This window comes from Eptesicus fuscus, chromosome 20 (genome assembly GCF_027574615.1).
Source record: "Eptesicus fuscus isolate TK198812 chromosome 20, DD_ASM_mEF_20220401, whole genome shotgun sequence".
In the NCBI taxonomy this organism is placed as follows: Eukaryota; Metazoa; Chordata; class Mammalia; order Chiroptera; family Vespertilionidae; genus Eptesicus; species Eptesicus fuscus.
This window is the reverse complement of record NC_072492.1, coordinates 8,822,748-8,849,715: the sequence shown is the minus strand read 5'-3', so window position 1 is coordinate 8,849,715 and position 26,968 is coordinate 8,822,748. Positions and strand designations below refer to the sequence as shown.

The 26,968-nt window shown below is 37.2% G+C and overlaps 1 protein-coding gene and 1 long non-coding RNA gene across 4 annotated transcripts in view; one reads left to right on the top strand and one right to left on the bottom strand.

The window, feature by feature from the left end:
- Positions 1–11,360, bottom strand: part of LOC103296855 (myosin-8) — a 32,055-nt gene extending 20,695 nt beyond the window's left edge. Inside the window, exons 1-14 of the mRNA XM_028128282.2 lie at positions 11,315–11,360; positions 9,589–9,823; positions 8,795–8,938; positions 8,558–8,714; positions 5,796–5,823; positions 5,583–5,697; positions 5,400–5,492; positions 5,206–5,269; positions 4,448–4,546; positions 4,253–4,356; positions 3,911–4,049; positions 2,603–2,721; positions 2,337–2,486; positions 1,123–1,293 (exon numbers count right to left, since the gene is read on the bottom strand). Coding sequence (XP_027984083.1) covers positions 1,123–1,293; positions 2,337–2,486; positions 2,603–2,721; positions 3,911–4,049; positions 4,253–4,356; positions 4,448–4,546; positions 5,206–5,269; positions 5,400–5,492; positions 5,583–5,697; positions 5,796–5,823; positions 8,558–8,714; positions 8,795–8,938; positions 9,589–9,792 — 1,587 coding nt within the window. The 5' untranslated portion in view covers positions 9,793–9,823; positions 11,315–11,360. The remainder of the gene's footprint in view (positions 1–1,122; positions 1,294–2,336; positions 2,487–2,602; positions 2,722–3,910; positions 4,050–4,252; positions 4,357–4,447; positions 4,547–5,205; positions 5,270–5,399; positions 5,493–5,582; positions 5,698–5,795; positions 5,824–8,557; positions 8,715–8,794; positions 8,939–9,588; positions 9,824–11,314) is intronic.
- The window catches only part of LOC129147482 (uncharacterized), a 122,250-nt gene that overhangs the window by 4,979 nt on the left and 90,303 nt on the right, over positions 1–26,968 (top strand). For all 3 annotated transcript variants that reach the window (XR_008554849.1, XR_008554848.1, XR_008554850.1), the window contains exon 2: positions 11,784–11,860. This is a non-coding gene — a long non-coding RNA (uncharacterized LOC129147482). The remainder of the gene's footprint in view (positions 1–11,783; positions 11,861–26,968) is intronic.

Genomic DNA, 26,968 nt, shown 5'->3' with positions numbered 1-26,968 from the left:
TTTCCATCATTAGTTTTTCTTTTTTTTTTTTTAAACATCTTCAGGTATTCATTTTTTTAATATATATATTTTATTGATTTTTTTACAGAGAGGAATAGAGATTTTTTACAGAGAGGATAGAGAGCTAGAAACATCGATGAGAGAGAAACATCGATCAGCTGCCTCCTGCACACCCCCCACCGGGGATGTGCCCGCAGCCAAGGTACATGCCCCATGACCGGAATCGAACCTGGGACCCTTGAGTCTGCAGGCCGACACTCTATCCACTGAGCCAAACTGGTCTCGGCCCATCATTAGTTTTTCACAAAGGTTTTTAATTTTTTGCTCTCTCTCTCTCTCTCTTCTACTTTTGGCACCCCCATGATGCAACTAATGATACACTTGAGGTTGTCCCAGAGATTCCTTATACTGCCCTCATTTTTTGGATTCTTTTCCTTTTTGCACAGCATGATTTTTACTAAAAGAAGAGTTGGATACAAACTCCAAATGTCAGCACAGCATGTGGGGAATTAACTGTTAAAAGGTTCTGTACTTATTATACTTTTTTCCTATTGAATGAATTAACTTATTGTCAAAGTTTTATTTTGCTATGAAAAGTACATACTTAGAATGATGTTTACTTTATATGCAATAATTAAATACTATAAGTAACCCAAACCTATTTAAGACATTTTGTGTATTTAATCTCCTTAAAGATAGATTATGAAAAAGCATAAGCAGTTTGATTTCTTGACCCCAAAACAGATTAACTCATATAAGCTCTAGCTGTGTTGCTTGTGCATTAATTTTTATTTAGGAAAAAGACTTATATTTATTGGATCATGATGGAGATGGATTTAGAACTAATGAGGTAGTTCCTCTAGTGAAGCAGACCATATCAATAAAGTCTTCAGTTCTGTCTTAAAAATAGATTTGAATCAGTGTTAGAACAAAACTGGTTGGAACAAAATGAAACTAAGCACTGTGGCCCCTCTTACATAAAAGTTGAAAAGAGAAAGTTATTTCTAAATAGTAATTTTCTAATTTGTATTACAATTTAAGATTAATGTAATACTTTCTAGAGTTGCTTAAGATACTTGGAAAAGTTATTCTTACAGTTCAGCCTTTAGAAGTCAAACAGACCTTCTCGATGAGCTCGATGCAGGCAGCCAGGTCCATCCCAAAGTCGATGAACGTCCACTCGATGCCTTCCTTCTTGTACTCCTCCTGCTCCAGCACGAACATGTGGTGGTTGAAAAACTGTTGCAGTTTCTCGTTGGTGAAGTTGATGCACAGCTGCTCTAGGCTGTTATACTGCACAAAACAAAATTTCCAACATTAAATGGATTTTAGTGCAGTAAAATTCATTATTGAAAAAAATATTTTATTGAAAGACATGTAGAAGATATTAATGAAATAAAAAATAAACTAATTGTTGTTTCTTCAAAAATCCCAGGGAAAAAAGATTATTTTTGACATGAACCCTTTCCATGAATTCTGAACATTATTTAAAAACATACATATCAGTCATGCAGCAAGAATTCTGATAGAATCTACCTTCTTCTACCTCTAAGATTTCACTGGCAATATTATTCATTAAAAGTACAACCATGATCATATGAGTTATGGTTCAGATTTAAGGATGAAAGTAACGTATTAGAAAAACCACTTCTTTTACCACCCTCATTCTCCAATTCAAGATAAAGCTCACATTTTCACTTTTGAGTGTCACATTATTAAGGAAAACTTACCTAATTTCTGTTCTATTCATATAAAAAATTTAGCAAATCCTCCTTGCCAGATCTGTGAAAGTAGGGACCTGATATGGTATAGTAATTGAAGATCTGAATCTTTGTTACAATTTACATCCTCATTTTATAGACGATGAAGCTGATGCCCCAGGGGGGAGATGGTATGTGTCCCATGAACTTGCTTCTACCTGTAGGCCACTTCTCATTGATGGGCAATGCCTTAATGGACCAAATGCTTCAGAGCAGGGTTCCTGTCCTGGCTTTGCCTTATGTGGCTGGAGGATCTTTAGCATGTGTTATGATTTTCCTGATCTCCATTTCTGCACATGTTATTTGCAGTAATATTAATTACTCCTTGGTGAATTGTTTTGAAGATTAAATGAGGTAATCTTAGTATAGTGCCAGAAATACACTTTCTCAATGAATGTTAGTTATCATTATTATTACATTGTTACCTCTTAGATATTTTGGAGGTAACTCTAGGAGCAATGTTAGAGAAAGCAGTGCAGAAACTACAAATGCAAATGAATAATGATAATACGTAATACATATATCAAAGTCCAAGATACCTTCTTCCCACTTTTTATTAAAATGAAGATAACTCACATCAAAGATCTCAAAGCCAGCGATGTCCAAGACCCCAATGAAGTACTGCCTGGGCTGCTTGGTGTCCAGCTGCTGGTTGATGCGGGTGACCATCCACAGGAACATCTTCTCATAGACGGCTTTGGCCAGAGCACCCACTGAATTGTACACCTTCATGGACAGAGTAATGTTTTTGGTGATGTTAAAGGCATTATTAAAGGAGTAATGTTTGCTGGCATTATTCAAAGACCTGGAATGTGGATGATTCTTCGGGATCGTGCACTTACCTGCTGTACAGTCTGGCCTTTGGTGACGTACTCGTTGCCGACCTTGACCCTGGGGTAGCAGAGGGCTTTGAGCAGGTCAGCAGAGTTCAGATTCTGGAGATAGGCTGCCTTGTCAGCAACTTCAGAGATACAATTAGAGAAATGTTGTTTAATGGCAGATATTCTCTTTAATCTAATCTTCCCATTTTTCTCCAACCCATTTTCTTTATTATTTAAATAAAACCTTTAAATAATTCTATAGAAGGTCAGATGAGGCTCTTTGTACATTAGAGAATGTGCTTGCTAATAAGTGGTCAATCAGTTACACTGGTCTTTTGTAATTTATTGCAAGCAGCTTTTGAGAAATTCACCAACAGTAAACATATATGTTGAGTGTTAATGGAAGTATTTTATGTAAGGTATATGCCACAGTCTCTTCTCTTAGGACACCTTAGGTGTAGTTGGAGGGATAAGATAAATACATCTTAATATCCGCTCTTAGGGATGGGCAAAAGAATATTTGGATTCTTATCTTAGTTTTGCTCCTCCCAATTTTATCTCATTGGATCAGTTTCTTTATCTGAAAATGTGGGAAATAAATTTCACTACAGAGTCTCTAAAATTCTGTCAGTGACTATACTGTAAGTGCCACATGTCAGGTACAAAAGCAGCTGCTGAAAAGTTTAGGAGATGGAGAGAGAATGCCAAGCTAGGAGGTCAGGAAAGGCTTCAAGGAGCAGATAACCAGCTTCGGTGGTAGGTCCTTTATGTTCCATGTTCTTTCCATACATGGAGTACATGGCTTTTCTTTCTCAGTTTCTTTTTACTAGTATCTTGTTTTCTGCCTAGACTGTCTACAGGTTAATATATAGTCAACATACATGCATACAGATGTCTGGGAACATCCTTCACCATCAGCTGTGTCTGGGCAGATCCCATTTTACCAGCTACCAGGTTTATCTAGCTAGTGCTGAAAGAGACCAATGGGTCAAGTTATCTTATATACCTACCTGCCATTGCCAAGGCAAACCAGGAGCACAATTCCATCTCATTCTCTTTCTAATTATCTTCCCTCCTCCCCCTGGTTGTGATTTTCTTATATCTCTCCTTATAAATGGCTTATTAGGGTTCATTTTAACTTATTTGGGCTGGATAGAAATACAGAGATGTGAAGAAGGAACAGGGGTGAGGAAAGCATGCAATGTATAAGTGTGTATAAATATGTGTATGCCCTTCAGAAGTCTGACTAAAAAGGAGATTTGAGTTTAGAATAAGCTTTTTTCTTGCCATATTCTCTAATTTGAACCCAGATGGAGCTTCATTTGGTACCTTCAGTGCCGTCTGGCTCAGCTTGCTCCTCACGCTGCTTTTGCTTGAATTTCATGTTCCCATAGTGCATTACCGCACCTGTGAGCTTATAGATGGACACTTTCTCTTCAGGAGTAAAGCCCAGGATGTCAATGGCACTCTGCCAGTAAAAATGAGAGGATAAAGATTAGGGCAGAAGAGACTAACATTTAAGAGAGTTTATAATGTATCCTAACTATAATGTAACCATAACTACAGTGGGTTTGCTATTGTCATTCCCATTCATAATGGATTTTTTTAAAAAGTGTGTGTGTGTGTGTGTGTGTGTGTGTCTGTGTGTGTGTGTGTGTGTGTGAGACTTACATCTGTGGCCATCAGCTCTTCTTGGTCATCAATGCTGGGGACTGTGATCTCCCCTTGACTGACAAAGGCATAGTCATATGGGTTCGTGGTGATCAGGAGCATTTCTGGGTACATAGAGTTCAGGACATACATTTTACATTAGAAGTTGTTAATAAAAATATTAAATTTTATTTGTGAGTTTAAGATCTTTCTTACCAATCAGATCTGGCTTCTTATTGGAAGTAATCTGATAAAAAATATGGTAACTTCTTTCTGCCTTTAGCTGGAAAGTAACTCTGGACTTTTCTAGAAGATCTGGAAAGAAATGACAATAGACATTGAATTAGAAGAAAATATGAATGCTGCTGAGATAGTAAATGAATCTCAGTGTCTTTGCTACAATTGAGGACATTATACAGGCTCCCTTGAGATTTCTATTTGGTGATCGATCCTTTTGGTGATACATATATGTATTTCAAATACATATGGCAGCAGCCTAAGGTTCTTACCATTTAAGAGCAGAGACTGAAGCATAGCTGCTCTAGCAAAAATAAACGTTCCCTATGAGGACCTTTGGCCTCTGTATTATAATTGATCCTTAGCATCCCTTCCTTCCTTAGATCACCTCAGACTCTGTGGTCAGAGGCTTCCTTGGAAACACTTACCTAAGTTCAAATCAAGAGCAAATCACAGAGATATATTGTAAACCTAAAGGTAACTTTTGGGAACACATAAATAGCCCTAGAAAAAAAATTTCACAGTTGCTTCTGAGGCAGCAATTCCAGAATGTGCTACAGAATCGTCAGTCTGAGATTGAGGTAAATGGAGCACACAGTGGATCACGGATAAGCCTGGCATTGGCTCAAGGGCAACACTGGCAGCAGTCCCAGTGTGTACCAACTGTTGCAAAATATCCCTGTTCATGAAATCACTTGTCTCTCTCTCTCTTGATTTTCAATGGTCCTGTTACTCACATGTTTCAATATCAGCAGAAGCCAGCTTCCCTGTAGTACCGAAGTGTATTCTAATGAATTTACCCTTGAAAAGAGAAAGATGATTTAGTATTAAAAAGTTGAAGCACACAGTGATGCAGTAGAAATGATAATTCAGACATGCTTTCTCTGGCATTTAAAGGCCGAGAAAACCCCTCTGTGACCAAGACACTTACAAAGCGAGAAGAGTTGTCATTCCTCACGGTCTTGGCATTGCCAAAGGCCTCCAGCAGGGGGTTGGCACTGATGATTTGATCTTCCAGTGTCCCCTGCAAAAGCAAGCGCAGTGCTCACATCTGAGGCTCCCCACTTCCTGAGAGCCCCGACAGTCTTGATTCTGACTCTGGTATTGGACTCACCTTCATTTTGCCAGAAGTAGTTTCCTCCTTCTTCTTCTCCCCAGTAACTGCAATTGTTGCAAAGTACTGGATGACACGCTTGGTGTTCACAGTCTTCCCTGCACCAGATTCTCCGCTGTCAAATAGAAACCAGAGAAGAGATCAGAACTACAGCTCACATTGTTAACATCTAAGATAACACACAAACCAGAGAAGATTAAGAATATCACATACGTGATCAAGATGGACTGGTTCTCGCGATCTATGAAAGAGAAATCAAGACCAGTCAATATGAATATTTTTTGAATCTGTTCAGATCAAATACAGCTTGTCCTTTTTCACATTTTGAAGATGTTGCCTATAATTTTTGTGTTTTATTTAGCCTCCAATATAGTACTTGCCTCTTGGAGTAAAATTTGTGAAAAAGAGAGGCAAATAATCATCTATTTTTTTTTCGTATTTTATTAATTTTTATAACTTATATTATGGGAAGTTTCAAACATCTACAAAGGTAGAGACAATAAAGAATCCCGTATACCCATTATATAGCTTCAACAATTATCATTTGGTCATTTTATTTAAAATATGTTTTTATTGATTTCAAAGAGAGGAAGGGAGAGGAAGCGATAGAGACATCAATGATGAGGAAGAATCATTGATCAGCTGCTTCCTGCATGCCCCCTACTGGGGATAGAACTGACCTGGTTCATGGATTGACACTCAATCACTGAGAAACACTAGCCATTTGGTCAATTTTATATAATCCATACCCCTCCCCTACCCCCCTCTTCCCCACAGGCCATATCTCACTAGATTGTTTTAGAGAAAACCCCAGGCATCATATAATTTCATATGTAAATACTTTAGTAAGAATCATAGAATTTTGAAGTTTAACAGATAAAGAAGCTGAGACCCAGAATGGAATAAATGACTTTTTAAATAAATACATAACTTGTTAAGGACAAAGATATTCAGGTCTTTTAACTTCTAGTTTATATATTTTTCTGCTACCTGTCTCCTTCTCAGTTCTTGATATCATTACTTTGACTGCTGGCAATATTAAATAAGGTTTCTGGAATTTTGTTTGTGTTCATTTACCTGTTTTAGAAGGCATTGTTTTAGAGATTCACTTCACTTTTATTACAAATAAGCACAATCTCAGATCAGTACAGCTAGTTTAAGACCTGATATTAGTAAAAATTATTCCAAAATTATTCTCAGGTCACTAATAACTAGTTATCTCACATAAAAGGGGAGAAATCCCCCTCTCCTCCCAATCTAGGAAAAGATATCCTGTGTATGCTTTCATATGAGTTTATGAATTCCCAACTTTTGTCTGGCTAGTTATCCACCACTTATCTAATGGATTCATTCAGTCTCTTGGAGAGAATGATATGGACTAATGATAGTATCTGGGGGCGTATGGGCATATCAAGTTTATGGTAGATACTGCTACTATAAAAATCCTCAGGATTTAAGAGAATTCCTCTGCTGAAGGATTCCAAAATGCTTTATAAACATTATCATTTACTTTTATTTCTTATACATTTTTTAAATATTAAAAACAAAAATTGTCACTAGTTATATGACTGATAAGTTAATTTATACCAATCTTCTGACATGTTAAAACTCTAATCTATGATAGATCATAGATTTTAGAGATTTCTCAAATCTAAAAATCTATTCAGAGAAATAGATACAAATATGGATATTGTTTAGATGTAGATACAGATTTTAGAGAACTTTCAAGTTCAACCCAGGGAAGTATATACCGATTTTGGAACTTTTTCATATTAATTTTTTTTCAGTAGAAGAAAAATCATAGAAGATCATTATCACACCCAGTGGGAGCCTAGATAAGAAAGCAATGTTCTAGTCTCTTGGCAATGCTAAAATAACATCACCAGGTCCAACGCCACGGTTTTGCATGGTTTTATATGTAAATCATGTTTGGAAACCACAAGTAATCTTGAATTTGGAGCAGTTCCAAAGCTTGGGGGGCCCTTGGTAGCAGGGCTGGCAGTGTAAGTGCAGCTGCTGAGTATTAGACGTCTGAAGTGAGCCAGCATGTGCATAAATTCTGGAAGGTAGTTCGCTTCTGTCGACAATCACAGAACAGTTTACTGGCATGAAATCCTTATAGAACTGCTGGCCAGTTAGTGAGGGAAGATTCCTATTTGATTCCTTCCTCTTCTCTCTTCTTAAAAGGACTATTTAAAAACAAGTGCAACCAAACAAACACAACAGAATAGAACAAAACCCTCGCAGTTACTCAGATCCCATGGACCAACAGGAAATGCAGGAATTTAGACCATTTCCAAAGGCAATAAATTTGCTGTGTGAAGATAAAATATTTTAATGCTGTATTTGGGCCTATAATGCATATCAAAGGTTTTTGTTTGTACTTTGATAAGACAGGAATAACCAATTTTGAAATCATTTTTAAAAAATATTTTCAAAGAAAGAGTGGTTTTAATTTTCTTTTATTCTAGTAGGAAAATTCATCAAAATCTCTGGGAGGATAGTCATAGCTCTATTTTTCACCCCTAAGGCTGGCAATATTAGCTGTGCCGTTTAAATATAAGAATTCACAAAGCTTTCCAGCTATAGCTGCTAACTATTTTCCTGGATCGCTCTGGATGTGGATATTTAAAAAGAATCTGTTGTAACATTTTTCTATCCAAATCAGAAAATAAAAAAAAATATGGGAAAGCAAACATATTTACAGAGTTCTGTTGATTGTTTCAACTAGGCTTCTAGCATCTAGCTGGCTGAGCTTGGGCAGATCAGTGAGCTTCCTTCCCTTCATTTATCTGTAGAGTAGAGATGGCTGGCTGCTGGGAAGACCATATGTCATATGGCTCTGAACGTTCTTTGAAAACAGTGAAGCCCCTTGTAGCTACAGTGTATTATTATAATCAAGGCCCAGACAAATCTGTTTGTTTGTTAAAAATTCTGTTGCCACATTTCTGTAAACAGATGAATCACTCACTCACCAGTCAGCATGAACTGATAGGCATTGTCAGAGATGGAGAAGATGTGGGGCGGGGCCTCCTGGCGCTTTTTGCCTCGGTAGGCAGCCACCACCTCGGGGTTATACACCGGCAGCCACTTGTAGGGGTTGACGGTGACACAGAAGAGGCCCGAGTAGGTCTGAGAAAATCAGAAAATGCAGCATGTGGGTCATGTTTTTACTCGGAGAGATAAACAAACAGATGTGGAAGGGCGCTCACGTAGATCATCCAGGCTGCATAGCGCTCTTTGAGGTTGTACAGCACTCCAGGCTCATGCAGATGGGTCATCATGGCCATGTCCTCGATCTTGTCATATTTCGGAGGGTTCATAGGGAAGACTTGGTCTTCCCTGACAGTTAGAGTCTGGCAAGTAAAGTAAGAGACCAGTTTGTATTAATGATTGGAGGTAGGGTTTGTGTTTATCTGTTTGTTTTGGTTATAACCTACACTCGCAGACACTGCAAGACATGAAAAGATTCATTTCAGAGTTTGATGCTAAAAACATCTGTTTCCTATGATGAACTTAAAAAAAAAGATTTTTTCCTCCCACATTCCCCCTCCCAGGTTTACCAAGTTATGTCCTTTCACTCTTATTCTAATAGGCTGCATTTTTTATTTTTCCTTGCCATTTATTACAAGTAATTTCTGTGGGGGGGAGGGGGCGTGCAGTAATGGGGATATTAATACATTATTTAACTTAGTAAACAATACTTCGTTTAATAGGAGAACTTAGTTTTTATTCTCCCAAGTGTGGGGATTGGGGAATTGAAGGGAAACGCTAGAGGTCCATACTAGTGGGTTTAAGTTCTGTGGGGAGTTGGGAAGGCAGGAAATGAGGTTACTGCTGAGAATTTCTTTTGCTTTCAAATATGATGTTCTCAAATGAACTACAAGGATGCTTGTATTGGCTGTAGGCTTAGAGATTCCTACCCAGTAAAGCTTCATAAAGCTTCAACTAGAATGGAGGAGATAGAGAAATAAAACAGGAAGTTTTTCTCCAGGTTTTTACTTACTGCTCCACTTTCTGTCTTTACAGTTATTTTTCCTCCATCCTTGCTTTGTATGACGCTCTTCACGTAGGCTTCCTTGGGCTCCACGACAAAGACTGATGTTTTAGCATCAAAGGGCTTGTTTTGGGCCTCAATCCGCTCCTTTTCTGATTTTCGAAGGTAGGGAGCGGCTGCGCCAAAAACAGCCATCTCAGCGTCCGAACTCATGGCTGCGATTTATTTAGCAGGGGATTCTGCCCTGGGGAAGAAATGGGACAGCAGGAAAATAGAAACCAGAAGGCATAAAATGTGAGTTAGGATTTGACGGGAAAGAAATGCTGAGCCTCTGTTGCCTAGGCTGTAACTATTCTTTCAAACTGTGGTTTTCAGTGTTCTAACACAGAAACTCTTAACACAGGACTGGTGTGGAATGAGATTGTCATTCGAGACTTCATTTTTAGGACTTTGAAAATTGCCTTCCCATAGTGTATGTAACTTGATCCTTAGGGCTTGGGTACCTACAATTGAGTGAGAATGGAATCCATACATCATTTTAATCTTGAAACTGGAACAATATCTATAGCTAAAACTGTTGGTGGATTGTTTTATAGCAACTGTCACTTTTTAATCCTTACTTTTTCCCTGCATGCTTTCATCTGCCATATGCTAGGGAAATCATAGAATTCGGAAGGAAAGTTTGTCATGTGCACATGAAGATTAATGTATTCAAAACTGTCAAAAACATCCTTGCCTTTATAGTTGGCCGTTTTTTAAAAACTCATAAGCCAAATAATTATTTTTAACACCTATTTATGTTAATATTTGCGGTTATGTCTCTCAGTGGGTCGTTAAGAGAACCTCATAATAAATTCTCAGTACTCTGGGTTTGTTGTCATTTGGCTTATTACCAAGAGACTTAGCATTGCCTTAACTCCAAAGTCTCTTTGACACTCTTTTTTTTTTTTGGCATGAGAGATTTCATCTTTTAGAAATGAGAACTTCAGCATGGAGAAGGCCCCTTCTTTCCACATAAATTCCACAGCTTCTTTTCTTTCCACCCAGAAAAAGAAAAGAGACAAAACTTTAAGAGTTCACCCTATGCATGTAAGCCATTGTCCTGTGATTGACTGATAGTGCCAGCAACATTGGTGTGCTAGATTGATCGAATCTTCCTTTACTTTCAGGTATACATTATTTGAGGAAGGGCCAGGAGCTCTTCCAATTTAGGTACTATATTTATCACTCTGTGAGTGTAATATTAGTACGTGTGACTTTTTAATGAACAATAATAAATCTTTCTAAGAACCAACAGCAGTGAATTATTAGAACTGTAGCTGAAATATTGTGGTTTTAACAAGATATTTGTTTGTCAAATTTTTAGGTAAGAATTTTTCTGGGTGCCTAAAAAATCTTGGTAAAATGTTTAATTGTTCAACACTTTGCAGTAGGAGGAAGTTGGCATGGGATAGACCATTGCTCCTGGACAGATCTAAGTGCAGCTGAGAATTCACTGTCACAATTCATTCTGGCCTAAATGGTCCTTTATTCCTGGGACTCAAATGAAGGTAGTCTCTGAGAATAAGATGTTTTGAAAATATGACTTGTTAGCATTTATAAGCAGCCACTCACTTGGAAGCACCATCTAACATAATTGCAAAAACATAGAAATGGTGTTTAATTAAGAGCCATTCTCATCTTCATTAGAATAACTTCCCTATGTCACCAATAAATGAATAAAGCTGAGTCTTACCTCTGGAGTTCCAGATGAAAATGCAGGTTCAGAAGTGTCTAACACTGTAAAACAACAATTTTATTTTTCAATTTGCTAAGCTCTGAAATTCTAGTAAAGTAGTTACAGAATTAAAATTTCCCTGGTCTAAAGCTTAGCTCTATGAAAATAAAAGTCAAAGTTGGGAGGAAGAGTTTCATGCTCAGAGTTGGATCATGTGGCAAGCTCTTTGTACCCCCTGGGATCCTTCAAGTCCCAAGACCCCCATCACTTACCTCTGGGTTCCTGGAGATAAAGCAGTGGGATCTGTTGTGCTTATATAGGAACTAATGTGCTGATGCTGCAGCTATCTTCTCTTTGTTAGGGCAAGACATTTGGCAACATGAACCCTCAGCATAATTTGTACTGACATTTGGCATGTTTGGATATAATTAGAAGTATTCATATCGTTTTGAGTATGTGAACCAATCTCCTATAAATAATTTTACAGGGGCCTCTCTGCCGGCAAAGAAGACTTTCTAGTATGCTGGGAAGGTAATCTTTGACAGTGCCTGGTGGGGCCTCAAAGTAAGTTCCTAAGAGCTATATTCGTTTTGGCAAATTCTTCCATGCATGCCTGAGGTAACTCAATGATCAGATACTCAGCGACAATTGCTGTCAGGGCCCCAACCACTTTTCCTTATTTGCTACCACAGGAACCCCCCCAATTCATTCCCTTGGGTCACTGCCCAGGCTCATCCTTGGAGTCTCAACTTGGGCAGCAGAGCCAGTGTGAGAGGAAATTCTACACTGAGTTTTCACCATTGGGTCAGTGCCTACCTATTGAACATTGAAAAAAATTATTATTTCATTAGAAAATAATATTTATTCAGTGTAGAAAAAATAAGCAAGGAGGAAAATGTCTATAATGCCAATATGAAATAATAAAAAATACATAGACATATAAACAGGGTCATACAGTATACACATATATCGGATATATATGTCTTATCTACTTTTAAAATTATTATACCACTAATGTAATTTATAACCTATTCTTTAAACAAATTATAGCATAATTTTTTAATTTAAAATCTTTTTATTGACTTTATTGGTGTTACATTGGTCAATAAAATTATATAGGTTTCAAGTGTTCAATTCTGCAATACATAATTTGCATATTGCATTGTGTACTCACAATCCAAAAATCTAGTCTCCTCTGTCACCATTTATCCACCGTTTATGCTCTTCCACCTGCCCTCAACCCCCTTCCCTCTGGTAATCTCCATACTGTTGTTTTTGTCCATGAGTTGTGTGTTTTTCTGGTGTGTGTTTTTGCTTACTCCCTTCACCTATTTCGCCCAGTCCCCCAGCCCAACAAACCTCTTGACAACTGTCAGACTGTTCTCTGTATCTTATGAATCTGTTTCTATTTTGTTTGTATATTGTGTTCATTAAATTCCACATATATGTGAAATTATATGGTACTTTTTTTTCTCTGACTGGCTTATTTCATTTGGCATAATACCCTTTAAGTCCATCCAGGCTGTGGAGAAAGGTAAGATTTCCTTCGTGTATTTTTGTTGTTGTTGTTTTGTTTTTTTGTTTTCTTTTTTGTTTTTTTTTTATAGCTGGGTAGTATTCCAGTGTAAATGTACCACAGCTTTTTATCCACTCATCTACTGATGGGCACTTGGGCTGCTTCCAAATTTTGGCTATTGTAAATAACACTGCAATGCACATAGGGGTACATATATTCTTTCAAGTTAGTGTTTTGGATTTCTTTGGATATAGTCCCAGAAGTGGGATCGCTGGGCCATAACGTGGTTCAATTTTTAATTTTCTTAGGAAATACCATACTGTTTTCCACAGTGGCTTCACCAATCTGCATCCCCACCAACAGTGCACAAGGGTTTTCTTTCCTTTACAACCTCGCCAACACTTATCATTTATGGATTCATTATTATTCTTTTTAATCCTCATCCCAGGATATGTTTTTTATTGATTTTAGAGAGAGAGGAAAGGTGGCAGGGAGAGAGAGAGAAATCGATGTGAGAGAGAAACATCGATTATCTGTTGCCTTCAGTAGATGCCCCAGTCAGGGATCAAACCCGCAACCTGGGTATGTGCACTGACCAGGAATCAAAGCCGCAGCCTTTAGGAGTATGGGATGATGCTCCAAACAACTGACCCACACCAGCCAGGAACATTTGTGGATTTCTTGATGATAACCTTTCTAACAGGTGTGAGGTGATCTCTCATTGTGGTTTTAATCTGCATTTCTCTGATGATTAGTAACATTGAGCATATTTTCATGTGTCTATTGGTCATCAGTATGTCCTCTTTGGAGAAGTGTATATTCAAGTTCTTTGCCCATTTTTTTAATTGGATTGTTTGGTATTTTTGTTTGTTTGTTTTGAGTTGAGTTTTTTTTATAAAGTTTGGATATTAACCCCTTAGCAGATGTATCATTGGTAAATATGTTCCCATTCAGTGGTTTGTCTTTTCATTTTGTTGATGGTTTTCTTTGCTGTGCAAAAAGTTGTTAATCTGATGTAGTCGCATTTGTTCACTTTTTCTTTTGTTTCCCTTGCCCAAGGAGATATATCAGAAAAAAAAAAATAATTGCTATAATAAATGTCCAAGATTTTACAGCCTGTGTTTTGTTCCAGAATTTTTATATTCCCAAGTTTTACATTTAAGTCTAATGCATTTTGAGTTTATTCTTATGTATGGTGTAAGGAGGTGGTCTAGTTTCATTTTTTTGCATGTATCTGTTCAATTTTTCCAACACCATTTATTGAATACACTCTCTTTTCCTCATTATATATTTTTGCCTCCTTTGTCAGATATTAATTGACCTATATGTCTGTTTTTATGCCAGTACCATGCTGTTTTTATTAATATGGCCTTGCAGTATAGCTTAATATCAGGTAGCATGATATCTCCAACTTTGTTCTTATTTCTCAAGATTGCTGAGGTTATTTGGAGTCTTTTGTGGTTCCATATAAATTTTTAGAATATTTGTTCTAGTTCTGTGAAATATGGCTTTGATATTTTGATAGGAATTGTGTTGAGTCTAGAGATTGCTTTGGGTAGTATGGACATTTTAATGATGTTAATTCTTCCTATTCATGAACATGGGATATGCTTCTACTTAGCATTTTAGTTTCCTCAGTTTCTTTCTTCAGTATCTTATAATTTTCCAAGTACCAGTCTTTTACTTCCTTGGTTAAATTTATACCTATATACCTTATAAAATCTTTTTTTTTAAAAAGATCAGGTATATTTTTCTACACACTAAAAATCACCCTTTTTAGGTGATGGTTATATTCGGGGGCGGGGGGTTGACTTTTATTTAAAAGAAAATTTCAACTTTACAATAAAATTTACTTCTATGAGTTTTTCATGTACATTGGTCCTTGTAACCACCACCATAAATAGAATGCGGAACAATTACATTTCCATTAGTTTTGATAAGTAAATGCAGTTGTGGGACTTATTATATTTTAATTTCATGAAAAATTAAAGCCTATTAGATTAGGCTAAAATTCCCTTTTGGTGAACACTCACAGTGTAGGTAACGCCCTTCTTTCTAGAGGTAACCACCAATCTCAGTTTAGTTTTGTAATATTCCACCTTTTCTGTGCATTTTTTTTTTCTGTGAAATTGTCCTAAGAAAAGTGGTCAGCCCATAGAAAATATATAACATAGATAGTTAAAAATATATTATAAATAGTATTATAGTTTACATATTTACCAACTTGCTTTTATTATTCTATACTCTTGGATCATTTTCTATGTTAGTACATAAATAAAAATATGGGAAAAATTTAAAAATATACAGAAATAGAGAGAATGGTATAATGAACCCTTTATACACTCACTCAGCATTAATAATTAGCAGTTCATGGTCAGTCTTTTTCATATATACCCCTACCCGTTCCCTTCATTCCTGGAGTATTTTGATATTATTCATTTAAAAGTTTATGTATGTTCTAGATAGTAATTATTCTTTTTTGTAAATTCTTTATTGTTTAAACTATTACATGAGTTTCCCTCCCCCCCTCCCCCATTGACCTCTCCCCACCACCAAGGTTTCTCTTGGTCTAATAATCTTAACTTTGCATCTGAATCTTATAGAAGTTTAAAATTTTTCTTGCCAAAGTTATAGAAATGTTTCTTTCTTTCTTTCTTTCTTTCTTTCTTTCTTTCTTTCTTTCTTTCTTTCTTTTTTTTTTTTGCCTTTTTGTCTGTATTGTAAAAGAAGACCTTCCTAACACAGGGCCATAAACATGTTCTATAGCTTCTTTTTAAAGTAAATATGTCTTTATTGATATTTAAAGAGAGAGGAAGGAAGAAGGATAGAGAGATAGAAACATTGATCAGCCGCCTCCCTGCATGCCCCCTACTGGGTATTGAGCCCATAACTCAAGCATGTGCCCTGGCTGGTGCAGGTCAGTTGATTGGAGCATCATTCCATACACCTAAAGGTTGCAGGTTTGATTGCTGATCAGGGCATATACCCAGGTTGCAGGTTCGATCCCTGATTGGGGCACATGCTGGAGGCAACTGATAGATGTTTCTCACATTGATTTCTCTCTCCCCCCCTTTACTCTCTCTCTAAAATCAATAAAAAACATATCCTTGAGTGAGGATTAAAAAATAATAATAATAACCCTAGCCACTTTGGCTCAGTAGATAGAGTGTCAGCCAGTAGACTGAAGGGCACGGCACTGGATTCAATTCCGGTCAAGGGCACATGCCCAGGTTGTGGGCTTGATCCCCACTGTGGGGCATGCAAGAAGCAGCCAATCAATGATTCTCTCTCATCATTGATGTCTCTATCTCTCTCTCCCTTTCTCTCTGAAATCAATAAAAATATGTTAAAATAATCCTACCTAATAAAAGAGTGATATGCAAATTGACCATACCTTCGCTACACCCACAAGCCACAACCACCAGCAACGCCCACCAGACAATCAGGAGCAAATATGCAAATGAACCCAACCAAGATGGCTACAGCCACAGAGAGCAGGAGGGAGGCTTGGGTTTCCCCGGCAACAGAGGAAGACAAGCTTTCCACCTGCCCTTGCCTGGCCTAGGCCTCCACTCAAGGCTACAAAGTTTCAATTATAGAAGGTAAACAAATCCAAACAGAAATGGCGGCAGCCACGAAGCTGGAAAGAGCGGGAGGCAAGGGTTGCCCCCGGCAATGGAGGAAGCTAAGCTTCTGCAGCCCTGGCCAGCTCAGGCCTCCGCTTAAGGCTACAAAGTTTCAATGATATTAGATACATGAGTCCCAACAGAAATGGCTGCATCCAAGGAGCGAGCAGAAGGCTTGGCTCTGCTCCAGGCTACAAAGTTTCAATTGTAGAAGGTAAATAAACCCCAGATACCAAGGCCTCCGCTTGGGTCGCCAGGGGGCGTGGCCAGCCTGCAAACCACCACAGGCCCCTCGCCCAGGCCGCCCCACGCCCCAAGGAAACCCCCACCCTGATCCGGGACACCCTTCAGGGCAAACCAGCTGGCCCCCACCCATGCACCAGGCCTCTATCCTATCTAATAAAAGAGTAATATGCAGATTGACCATCACTCCAACACACAAGATGGCTGCCCCCATGTGGTCAAAGATCTTGCCCCCATGTGGACACAAGATGGCCACCACAAGATGGCCAGCAGGGGAGGGCAGTTGGGGGTGACCCAGGCCTGCAGGGGAGAGCAGTTTGGGGAGACCAGGCCTGCAGGGGAGGGCAGTTGGGGGGGACCACGCCTGCAGGGGACAGCAGTTATGGGTGACCAGGCCTGCAGGGGAGGGCAGTTAGGGGTGACCAGGCCTGAAGGGGAGGGCAGTTATGGGCAAACAGGCTGGCAGGGGAGTAGTTAGGCATCAATCAGGCTGGCAGGGGAGTGGTTAGGGGGTGATTAGGCTTGCAGGTGGAAGCGGTTAGGGCAATCAGGAAGGCAGGCAGGTGAGCAGTTGGGAGCCAGCAGTCCTGGATTGTGAGAGAGATGTCCGACTGCCCATTTAAATGGGCAGTCGGACATCCCTCGAGGGGTCCCAGATCGGAGAGGGTGCAGGCTGGGCTGAGGGACACCCCCACACACAACCCCCCCCCCCCCCCCCGTGCACAAATTTCGTGCACCGGGCCTCTAGTAATAATAATAACAACGAATCTACAAATGATAAGTGTTGGTGAGGATGTGGAGAAAAGGAAACCCTTGTGCACTGTTGGTGGGGATGCAGATCGGTGCAGCCACTGTGGAAAACAGTATGGCACTTCCTAAAAAAAATTAAAAATTGAAACCACCTTATGGCTCAGTGATTCCTGGTTCATGGGTTGATGTTCAACCACAGAGCTGCACCAGACAATCTCTTCTATAATTTCAAACTAATGTTTTTAAAGAAAATACTGATATTTGTAATCTAGCTCAGTGTGTGTGTGTGTGTGTGTGGGTGTGTGTGTTAGAGAGAGAGAGAGAGAGAGAGAGAGAGAGAGAGAATGTAATCTGTTTTTGGATTCCATTTTTTGGTGCCAATAGCACATATTTTGATATCTGATTGGGCAGGGCAGCTTTCTTCCAATTATTCATTTATTTCAAAGTTGTCTTGACAATTCTTACACTCTACTGTATTAAATTTGGCATTAGATTATGTGGAAAATCCTGTTGGGATTTTGACTTGGATTAAATTGAATTAATTTATTGAGAGTTGATAACTTTTATAATAATGAGTCTTTCAATCCATAAGTATTATATATTTTTCTATTTATTCCAAGTCTTGTTAAAAGATGTTCTTACAACATTTTTTTAGTTTTTAAAATTTATTAAATTTATGGGTGTGACATTGGTTAATAACATTATGTAAATTTCAGTACAACTGATATCAAGACATCTGTATATTCTATTGTGTGCTCACCACCTGAAGTCAAGTCTCCTTCCGTCACTTTGTATTTCACATAGATCACCCTCTCCATCCTCCCTGCACCTTCCTTCTCTGCTCACCACTATTCTGTTGTCTGCATCTATGAGGTTTTTTGTTTGTTTGTTGCTTTTTGTTTTAGATCCCACATATAAGTGAAATCATATTGTTCTTGTCCTTTTTGGTCTGACTTAGTTCACTTAGCCTTTCTTAAGATCCTAGTGTGATTTTTTTTCATGAATGTCTTCTATATTTCTAATTAGGTTTATTACTAAGAATTTGTAGGCTTTTTGTGTGTGGCTGTGGTTAACAGGATTATTTTTCCTATTATACTTCCTACTTGTTTTTACTGGCATGTGGCAGATGAGTTCATGTACTCAGAACCTCCCTTTTGTTTGTGGCAGCAGTATGCCAACTAAACTTCATTTCCCAGATTTCTTTGCATCAAATACCCATGTGACACTTTTTTGGCTAATGAAATGCAAGCAGTTAGGGCTTCCAGAGAAGCTCTTCTAGAAAAGAGAGCAGATTCCTCTGGCACTGCCTTTCCCTTTTCCTTCATCCTTTTTTCCTGTGTAGAAAACAGATGTAATGGCTGGAGCTATAGCCTTGAAACAAAGATCAAGAGAATATCAGACCTTAGCTTTGTATGCATGAGAATAATTTTGTTACGTGAAGAGAAATAAACGACTAATATTTATAAGGTACTGTTTACTCAGATTTTCTGTTACATACAAACACAGTCCCTAACAGATTAGTGGTGTTTCTGAAGTTTATTGATTTTTCTATGTTATCTTTTATCTGGCCCCCTCGATGAATTACCTTATCACTTCTAATAATCTATTTGATTCTCTTGGGTTTTTTATGTATTATGCACAAATAATCACAAATCTGTATCTTCTTTTTTTGTTGTTAATTCATACATTACTTTTCATTCTCTTATTGCATTGTCTAAGACATTTAGGACAATGTTGAATAGTATTAATATATTATTGACACCAGGATACTTATATATATTTTCTATACAAGATAAGTGATTCTTATATTGTTCCTGACATTAATTGGACTGCATCTAATATTTTACCAAGTATGATATTTGCTATATACTGTATACCTAGTTTGCCAAAATGTTTAAAATCCTTACCTGAGGATATGTTTATTGATGTGACAGAGCAACATCAACGGGTTGCCTCCCATATGTACCCCAACCGAGGATAGAACCCCAGCCTAGGTATGTGCCCTGACTGGAAATCAAACCCACAACACAACATTTTTGGTGTACAGGATGATGCTCCAACCTACTGAGCCACCTTGGCTGGACTAGTTTGCTAATAATTTTGATCATAAAAATGAGTTAAACTGTTCTATTCCTAGATATATGCCCAATAAAATTGAAAACATGCTTATACAAAAACTTATACACAGATGTTTATAGCAGTATTTTGCTTAATAACCAAAAAGTGGAAACAACTCAAATGCCTATCAACTGACAAATGGATAAACAAAATGTAATATATTCATACAATGAAATATTATTCAACCATAAAAAGGAATAAAGTATTAATGCATGATGCAGCATAGATTAGCCTTTAAAACACTGTGCTAGCTCAGCCGGTATGGCTCAGTGGTTGAACGTTGACCCATGAACCAAGAGGTCACTGGTTCAGTTCCCAGTCAGGGCACATGCCTGGGTTGTGGACTCAATCCCCAGTAGCGGGTGTGCAAGAGACAACTGATTGATGTTTCTCCCTCGTCAATGTTTCTATCTCTCTATCCCTCTCCCTTCCTTATCAATGTAAAAATATTTACAAAAATAATAAAACACTATGCTAAGTGAAAGAAGCCAGATTAATGTGGCTATATTTGGTTATTTCATTCATATAAAATGTTAAGAATGGGAAAATTTATCGAGACATAAAGTAGACTAGTGGTAGTCAGAGGATGGGACAAGGGGAGAATGGATAGTGACTGCTAATGATTTTCTTTTTGAGGTGATGTAATGTTCTGGAATTAGATAGTGGTTATGGTTATACAACTTTGAATCTACGAAAACCACTGAATTGTACATTTAAATAGTGAATTTTATGGTATATGAATTATATAATGTGAATTTTGTGGTAGGTTTTCTCAATTTTACTGTCCCGAGTTCATGAAATAAAACCTATTGATATAATATAGTTTAATTCCCTACTGCTTTAAGTTTACAATTTTTATGTGGGACTTCTGCATCTGAATTCATATGTGACTAGGCCATAGTTTTATTTCCTTCTGCTATCCTTTTCTGGTTTTGATACCAGGATCATACTCATCGTGTAAAATGAGTCGCTTCCCATTTGTTTCTATTTCCTACAGCAGTGGGTTTAGGATGTGAATAATCTGTTCCATTACAGTCTGCTGGAGTTCCTTCCTGAACTTTTTGGGCTCTGGCCTCTTTGGAGGATAAACATTTTATTATTATTTACTTTTTTCATGACCATTGATTAGTCTGTTCAGTGTGTGTGTGTGTGTGTGTGTGTGTGTGTGTGTGTGTGTGTGTGTCCCATTTGGAAATTTTGTATTTTCCTAGAAAACGGCCCATTTCATGTATGATTTTAAATTTTTGACATTTTTATGCATACCTTTTATAATTAAAAACTCCTGTGTAGTTATCTATTCCTCTTTATTCTTTATTTAATTTTATTGTATTTTGCTTTTAATCTTATTCATTCCTTTCTCTTATTTCTTCAGATTTCTCATATACAGATAATGTTTTATTGAGTTGTACTTGAAACCTATATGGTTTTATTAAATAGTGTTGCCCCAATAAATTCAATAAAAATGAAAAAATATAGAATCTGCTTTTTATGTAGTATATACATTTACATGCTTCAAATTTCTAGGAGCACAGAACATACAGTGAAAACCTTTTTCACATTTCTTTCCCCCAACTATTTAGTTTTTCTCCTCAGAGTCAACAATAGTTACCAGAATATTGTATGCCCTTAATAGGTATTCTGAATGTTCTTTTCCCAACATGGCTCAAACTTTTGTGATTATTTTAGATCATTGTGTTTTTTACTTTGTTTTCTTTTTTTCATTACTGCCCACCAAGGAGAAAAAAAATTACTTAAGTTCATTAGTTAAGTTTAATTTCTCCCTAAGAAATGAAATACTAAGAAATAAGATTTTAATTAAATAAATGTTAATTTAATTTCTCCCTAACAAGAAGAGCAATAAGATATTTTTAAAGGTGGAGTTGAGTTTGGAGGGGAGTCAAAAACTATGACAATATCTAAGATAGTTTTGCACCCCTCGGACCTAATTTTCACTTATCAAAGAGGGATATCACCTTCACTGAAAATGCGTATGTTAGATGTTTGAAAAGCATTTATATTTCTCATTGTTCACTATAAAATTTCATATTTATCTTTATGATCGAGCTTGTTATTTATGTTACTTATCCATGTTTTCAGCTTTTCCTACCTCGTCTCTTATTTTTCTAGTAGTTATGAGTTGAAATCTTCTATTACAATGGTTCTCAGATCTGTCAGATTTTGTTTATATAATTGAAAGATGGTTGCTAACTCCACAGAAATTTGTGATCATTATACCTTTCTGGTAAATTGTATCTTTAAAAAATAAAATATGAATTATCTCTGCCACTCTTTGTATTATTTGGTCCTGAATTCTATTTTTGCTATATTTGCCTTTATTTTTTTGTAGCATATATATGGTTTATCTTTTTCCATACCTTTATTTTCACCCTTTTAAAGTTATTTCATCTTACATCACTCTTTTACAATGCAAGTAGCTACTTTAAAAATCCATAATGAGCCCAGCCAGTGTTTCTCAGTGGTTGAGCCTCGACCTATGAACCAGGAGGTCATGGTTCGATTCCCCGTCAGGGCACATGACCGGTTGTGGGCTCAATCCCCAGTGTGGGGTGTGCAGGAGGCAGCTGATCAAAGATTCTCTCTCATCATTGAAGTTCCTCTCTCCACCTCTTCCTTCCTCTATGAAATCCATTATACATATAGATATAGATATATGTGTGTGTGTGTGTGTGTGTGTGTACGTGTGTGTGTGTGTGTATATGTATATCCATTATGAGATCCTCTTTTGGTAGGTATGCTTGAGAAGCAGCAAACTATCTGGAATTGTTTTTATGGTGTGCACCATAAATATCAATGTGACTAGCCAGGTGTTATTTTGTATGATTTCAGGCAAGTCACCTAACCTCTTTAAGCCTCAGTTTGTTCTTTTGTTCAAGGAAAATAATAATTTTTCACCACCTCACAGAATTAATGTGAGTATTCAATGAGAAATATATGTAAAGCATCTAGCACAGCTTTCTGGCAATGTAGAAAGTATTTGTTAAATATTGGCTATTACCACTCTATTTAAAATCTTGTAAGAAGTAGGCCTTTGTCACTGTGAGTCATGGGATATCACTGGAGTCTTTTAAACAAGGGACTGATATCATAAGATGTGCGTTTTAAACACAACTGTGCTAGCAGCGTGGAAGATGAATTGGAGGAGTGAGACAGAGATAAAGAACCCACTTAAGCAGTTGTTGTACTATTTTAGGAAAGAGTTGAGGACCTGAACTATGCCAACAGCTCTTGGAAAAGAAAAGAGGGGCATGAAATCAAGAGGTATTTATGTTGTAGACTTGACTGTGCTTGCTGCTAGTGAAATAGAAATAATTTTAGAAGTTCAAGAATCATTTAAATTTATTTACGCCATGACAGCTAAAAATAAACTGAATTTTTTGAGGTTGGGGGTAATTTTTCATGGAAAGGGAACAGACTTAGAAGTAATAGCTTAGAAACACAACCTGATGGGGAATTGCGACATTAGAATTTGTAGTAAAAGAACACAAGTTTCAGGGAGTAATAAGCTTTTACCAGACGTTGAAATAACAAGCAACCCTACTTGGCATCAAGCATATTTTAGAAATATGATAATTAAAACAGTGTAAAACTAGAGTTGACAAAGACAAGTAAATCAAAATGGGTTCTTGCAGGGATGGCAGTTTAGTGTATTATAAAGGTTTCAAATCACTAGGGGGAAAGGAAGGTTGAGACTTATCATTTGAAAAAATATTAAATTAGGTTCTTGCCTGACACCATTTGTAAAAATAAGTTCTAGATGAATTAAAGTCTTAAGCATTAAGACAAAGCAAATTCTTAAATCAAGAAAAAAGAGAGATACATGTAAATAGAAAAAAATATCCAAAAGACAATTGGTGGAAGAGGCAATATAAATGGGCAATAAATTTGAAAACATAATTTCAGGAGGTCAAGATCAAATAGCAGCTAGTATATTTAACACATCAGGTTGACACAAAAAAATTGATAGTAGCAAACGGTGGTGTGGGAGAGTGGATGCTCTCATACGCTATGGATAAGGGTATAAATTCCAGGTCAATGTATTGCATCTTTTGAAATTTAAAATTTCAGTAATTTTCCTTCTTACTGTCTTTCCTACAGAAGCACAGAAAAATAAGAAGGTATGCCAAGACTGTGCATTTAGCACTTCTCCTAATAGCAAAACTTTGGAAACAACTTAAATGTCCATTCAGTTACTTTGCCTGTATTAAGTGGCCACCTGTTAAGTGGTGGTGATCTGATTATAGGGTCAGTGGTTGAAACCTGACACTTTGAGGCTTGGATCAACATAATACATTTTCCACTTGTTTTCTTTAAGGTAGAACCTTGTAAATGAAAAACCTTATTTAAAATAACAGTAAACAATGAAGTACAGAGTTTTAGTGGACAATATATATAAGAAAACTAAACTTGGAGGTATATTTTGCTAACTCATATTGGTATATTCCAGCCCTTTTCCAATGTGCAGATATCTTTTACACAATTCTTGAGTGACAACTCATTTCTTTTAACTTAGAGTAAAGCTTTTCCAAGGTCTGGCTTATATCCCTTGTCCATGCTCTTCTTACTAGTGTCTGCTTACAATTAAGCCCAGGGACAGCATTAAGTTACTGTTTCTAATGATCCTTTTGCTCTGTGAACCCTTGCCAAAAATTAGCTTACAATTCTTAAGATTCCCTCTGCCCTACAAGTTCTCTATTTTATCTCTCCAGTGAGGAAAAGCAGAGGAATAACAGCCACTTAAGGCATCCCTACTTTTTCTAATATGAAACTCTGTAATTATCTCATCCTCAGCCAAAGGAAACAACTTGCCTTTCATAAGATGCCAAAGAGGAATGTTATTTAGATTCATCTATGTTATTCCACGTAGTTTATTTCTTATTATTGGCGAGTAGTATTCCATTGTGAGGATATATCATATTGTGTTCATCTATTCTTTTGCTGATGGATATTCTTCATTTTGTGGACATACTAAATTAAGTTCTTACCTGACACCAAAAAAATTATTCATTTGCCTTCTATTAAAATTAAATACCAAAGGAGTAGAATTGCTTTATCAAAAGGTGTATAGTTGTGTATTTAATTTATAAGAAATGGTCAAACAATTTAAAAGTAAGAGTTGCAACATATGAGAGATGTCGTTGCCCAGCATCCTTGCCAACATTTGTAATTGTCAGTCTTTATGATTTTAGCCATTTTTGCAGATGTGTACTGGAATCTCCTCCTGGTTTTAGTGTGTATCCTCTATACCAGTGATATTGAGCATCTTTTAATCTGGTTATTGGACCTTCACATATCCTCTTTGTGAAAGTGTCTATAAAAGTATTTTGTTCCTTTATACTGGATTGTTTTCTTTTTCTTAATGTTTTGTATGTGTTTTTCATATACAATAAAGACATTTGTTGCATATATGCATTGCATATATTTTCTCCCAGCCTGTGGTTTGCCTTTTTATTTTGTTAATTCTCATCGAGGATATTTTTTCATTGATTTTTAGAGGGTGTGGGGGGGAGGGGGAGATACCTCTAGTCAGGGCTGTGGGTTGAGCCTGCAACCAACTGAGGTGCATGCCCTTGACCTAAATTGAACCCAGGACCCTTCAGTCTGCAGGCTGACACTATCCACTGAGCCAAACCAGCTTGGGCCCTTTTTATGTTCTTAACAGTGGTTTAGTTAGTAGTTTTAATTTTGATGAGTGCAAGTTCATTATTTTCTTTTGTATTTGTGCTTGTTGTGTTCTGTTTAAGAATTTTTGCCCAGGATCACAAAGATATGCTTCTATGTTTTCTTTCAGAAGATTTATAATTTTAGGATTTATATTTAGGTTTGTTATCCCTATTGAGTTAATTATTCTATATGGTATGAGTTATTTTTCCCATACGAATATCTAATTGGTCCATCATCATTTATTACAAAGACTTTTCTTTCCACATTGGAATTGCATTGGCAACTTAGTAAAAATTTATTTGTCTGTATATATAGTGGATTTATTTCCAAATTCTCTATTACTACAGGCTCGGTGCATGGATTCATGCACTGGTGGGTTCCCTCAGCCTGGCCTGCGGGGATTGGGCCGAAACCTGCTCTCTGACATCCCCCAAGGGATCCCAGATTGTGAGAGGGCATAGGCCAGGTCTAGGGACCCCACTAGTCCACGAATCCATGCACCAGGCCTCTAGTATGCGTATAAGATCTTTGATTAATCTCTTCCTGCCCTCCCCCAACCCACCTTCCCTCTGAGATTTATCAGTCTGTTCCATATTTCCATGCCTGTGTGTTGAGCATCTGCCCCCTGGTGGTCATTGCACGTCATAGTTACTGGACAGTCAGCTGGTTGGCCTGTTGGCCAGTCACTTAGGCTTTTATATATATAGATAAGGAAATAAGTCTATAAATCTGTGAGGAAGAATATTAATCAAAATAGCTGTGGCTCTGAGTCCTTTCTGCTTTAATCAGGATTCCAGAATAATTGACCCATATATAATTAAATCTACTCAGTCTATATAAGCAATTATTTAAATAGTTAGGAGACAGAATAATGAAGCAATTGTCCAGTGCTTTTGAGGTCAATAGCTTAGCTCTACACAGTTTAATTAAAATCTGATAATAAATGCCTACTCTAGGCAAGATATTTCATTAGTTTTCATCATGGCCTAGATGCAATATTCCTTATAATTATTTTTTATCCCCTTTAAATACTCTTCTCATGAAGCAGGCTTCTTACTACTAATTAGGATTCCCACACTGGGGAAGGAGATTCCCTAAGGCAGCCCCCTCATTAGAAAAGTATGGCCATCACCATAAAAGAATAAATTGGTATTCTACTGTCTTATTTTTTAAAATATCCACACAATGAAGCCAAATTATAATCTTTAAAAAGGTATCAAAGATAAAAACCACTTTGACAATGGCTATGATAAAATACAGTCAACATTCTTTTTGCTGTTAAGAAATAATTTCTTTTTCTGGTTCTACCTTAAAATATGAATGGTATTGAGAAAAATCAGGTTCCTTGGTAAGCAAAATTGTATGTAGAAATTAGAAGGTTAATAGGAATAATTATCTAAAAAGTTCTTTCATTTTTTTGGAGGGGGAGGAGGTTCAGAGGAAAACAATTTCCCCCAAAGGAAGTAAAATCTATAAGCACTGGGAGGTTTGAATGCTGTGACACTGTGTAGCTTTTCCTGTGCTCTCCCATCCTTTCTTTATACTAGTACTAGTTCTAGAACCCTGCTTTCACTCTGCATTCTTGTTCATTTCTATCGCGTTCATCTCTAATTTGTCCATTTTACAGCCTCCCTGAAGTCTTTTAGGGCTCTGGTCTTTCCTATCCTACTCCATCCTAACTCCCCAGCACTGCATATGAGGCAATGAGGTATGAACTTCACAGCCAGGTTTTAGCTT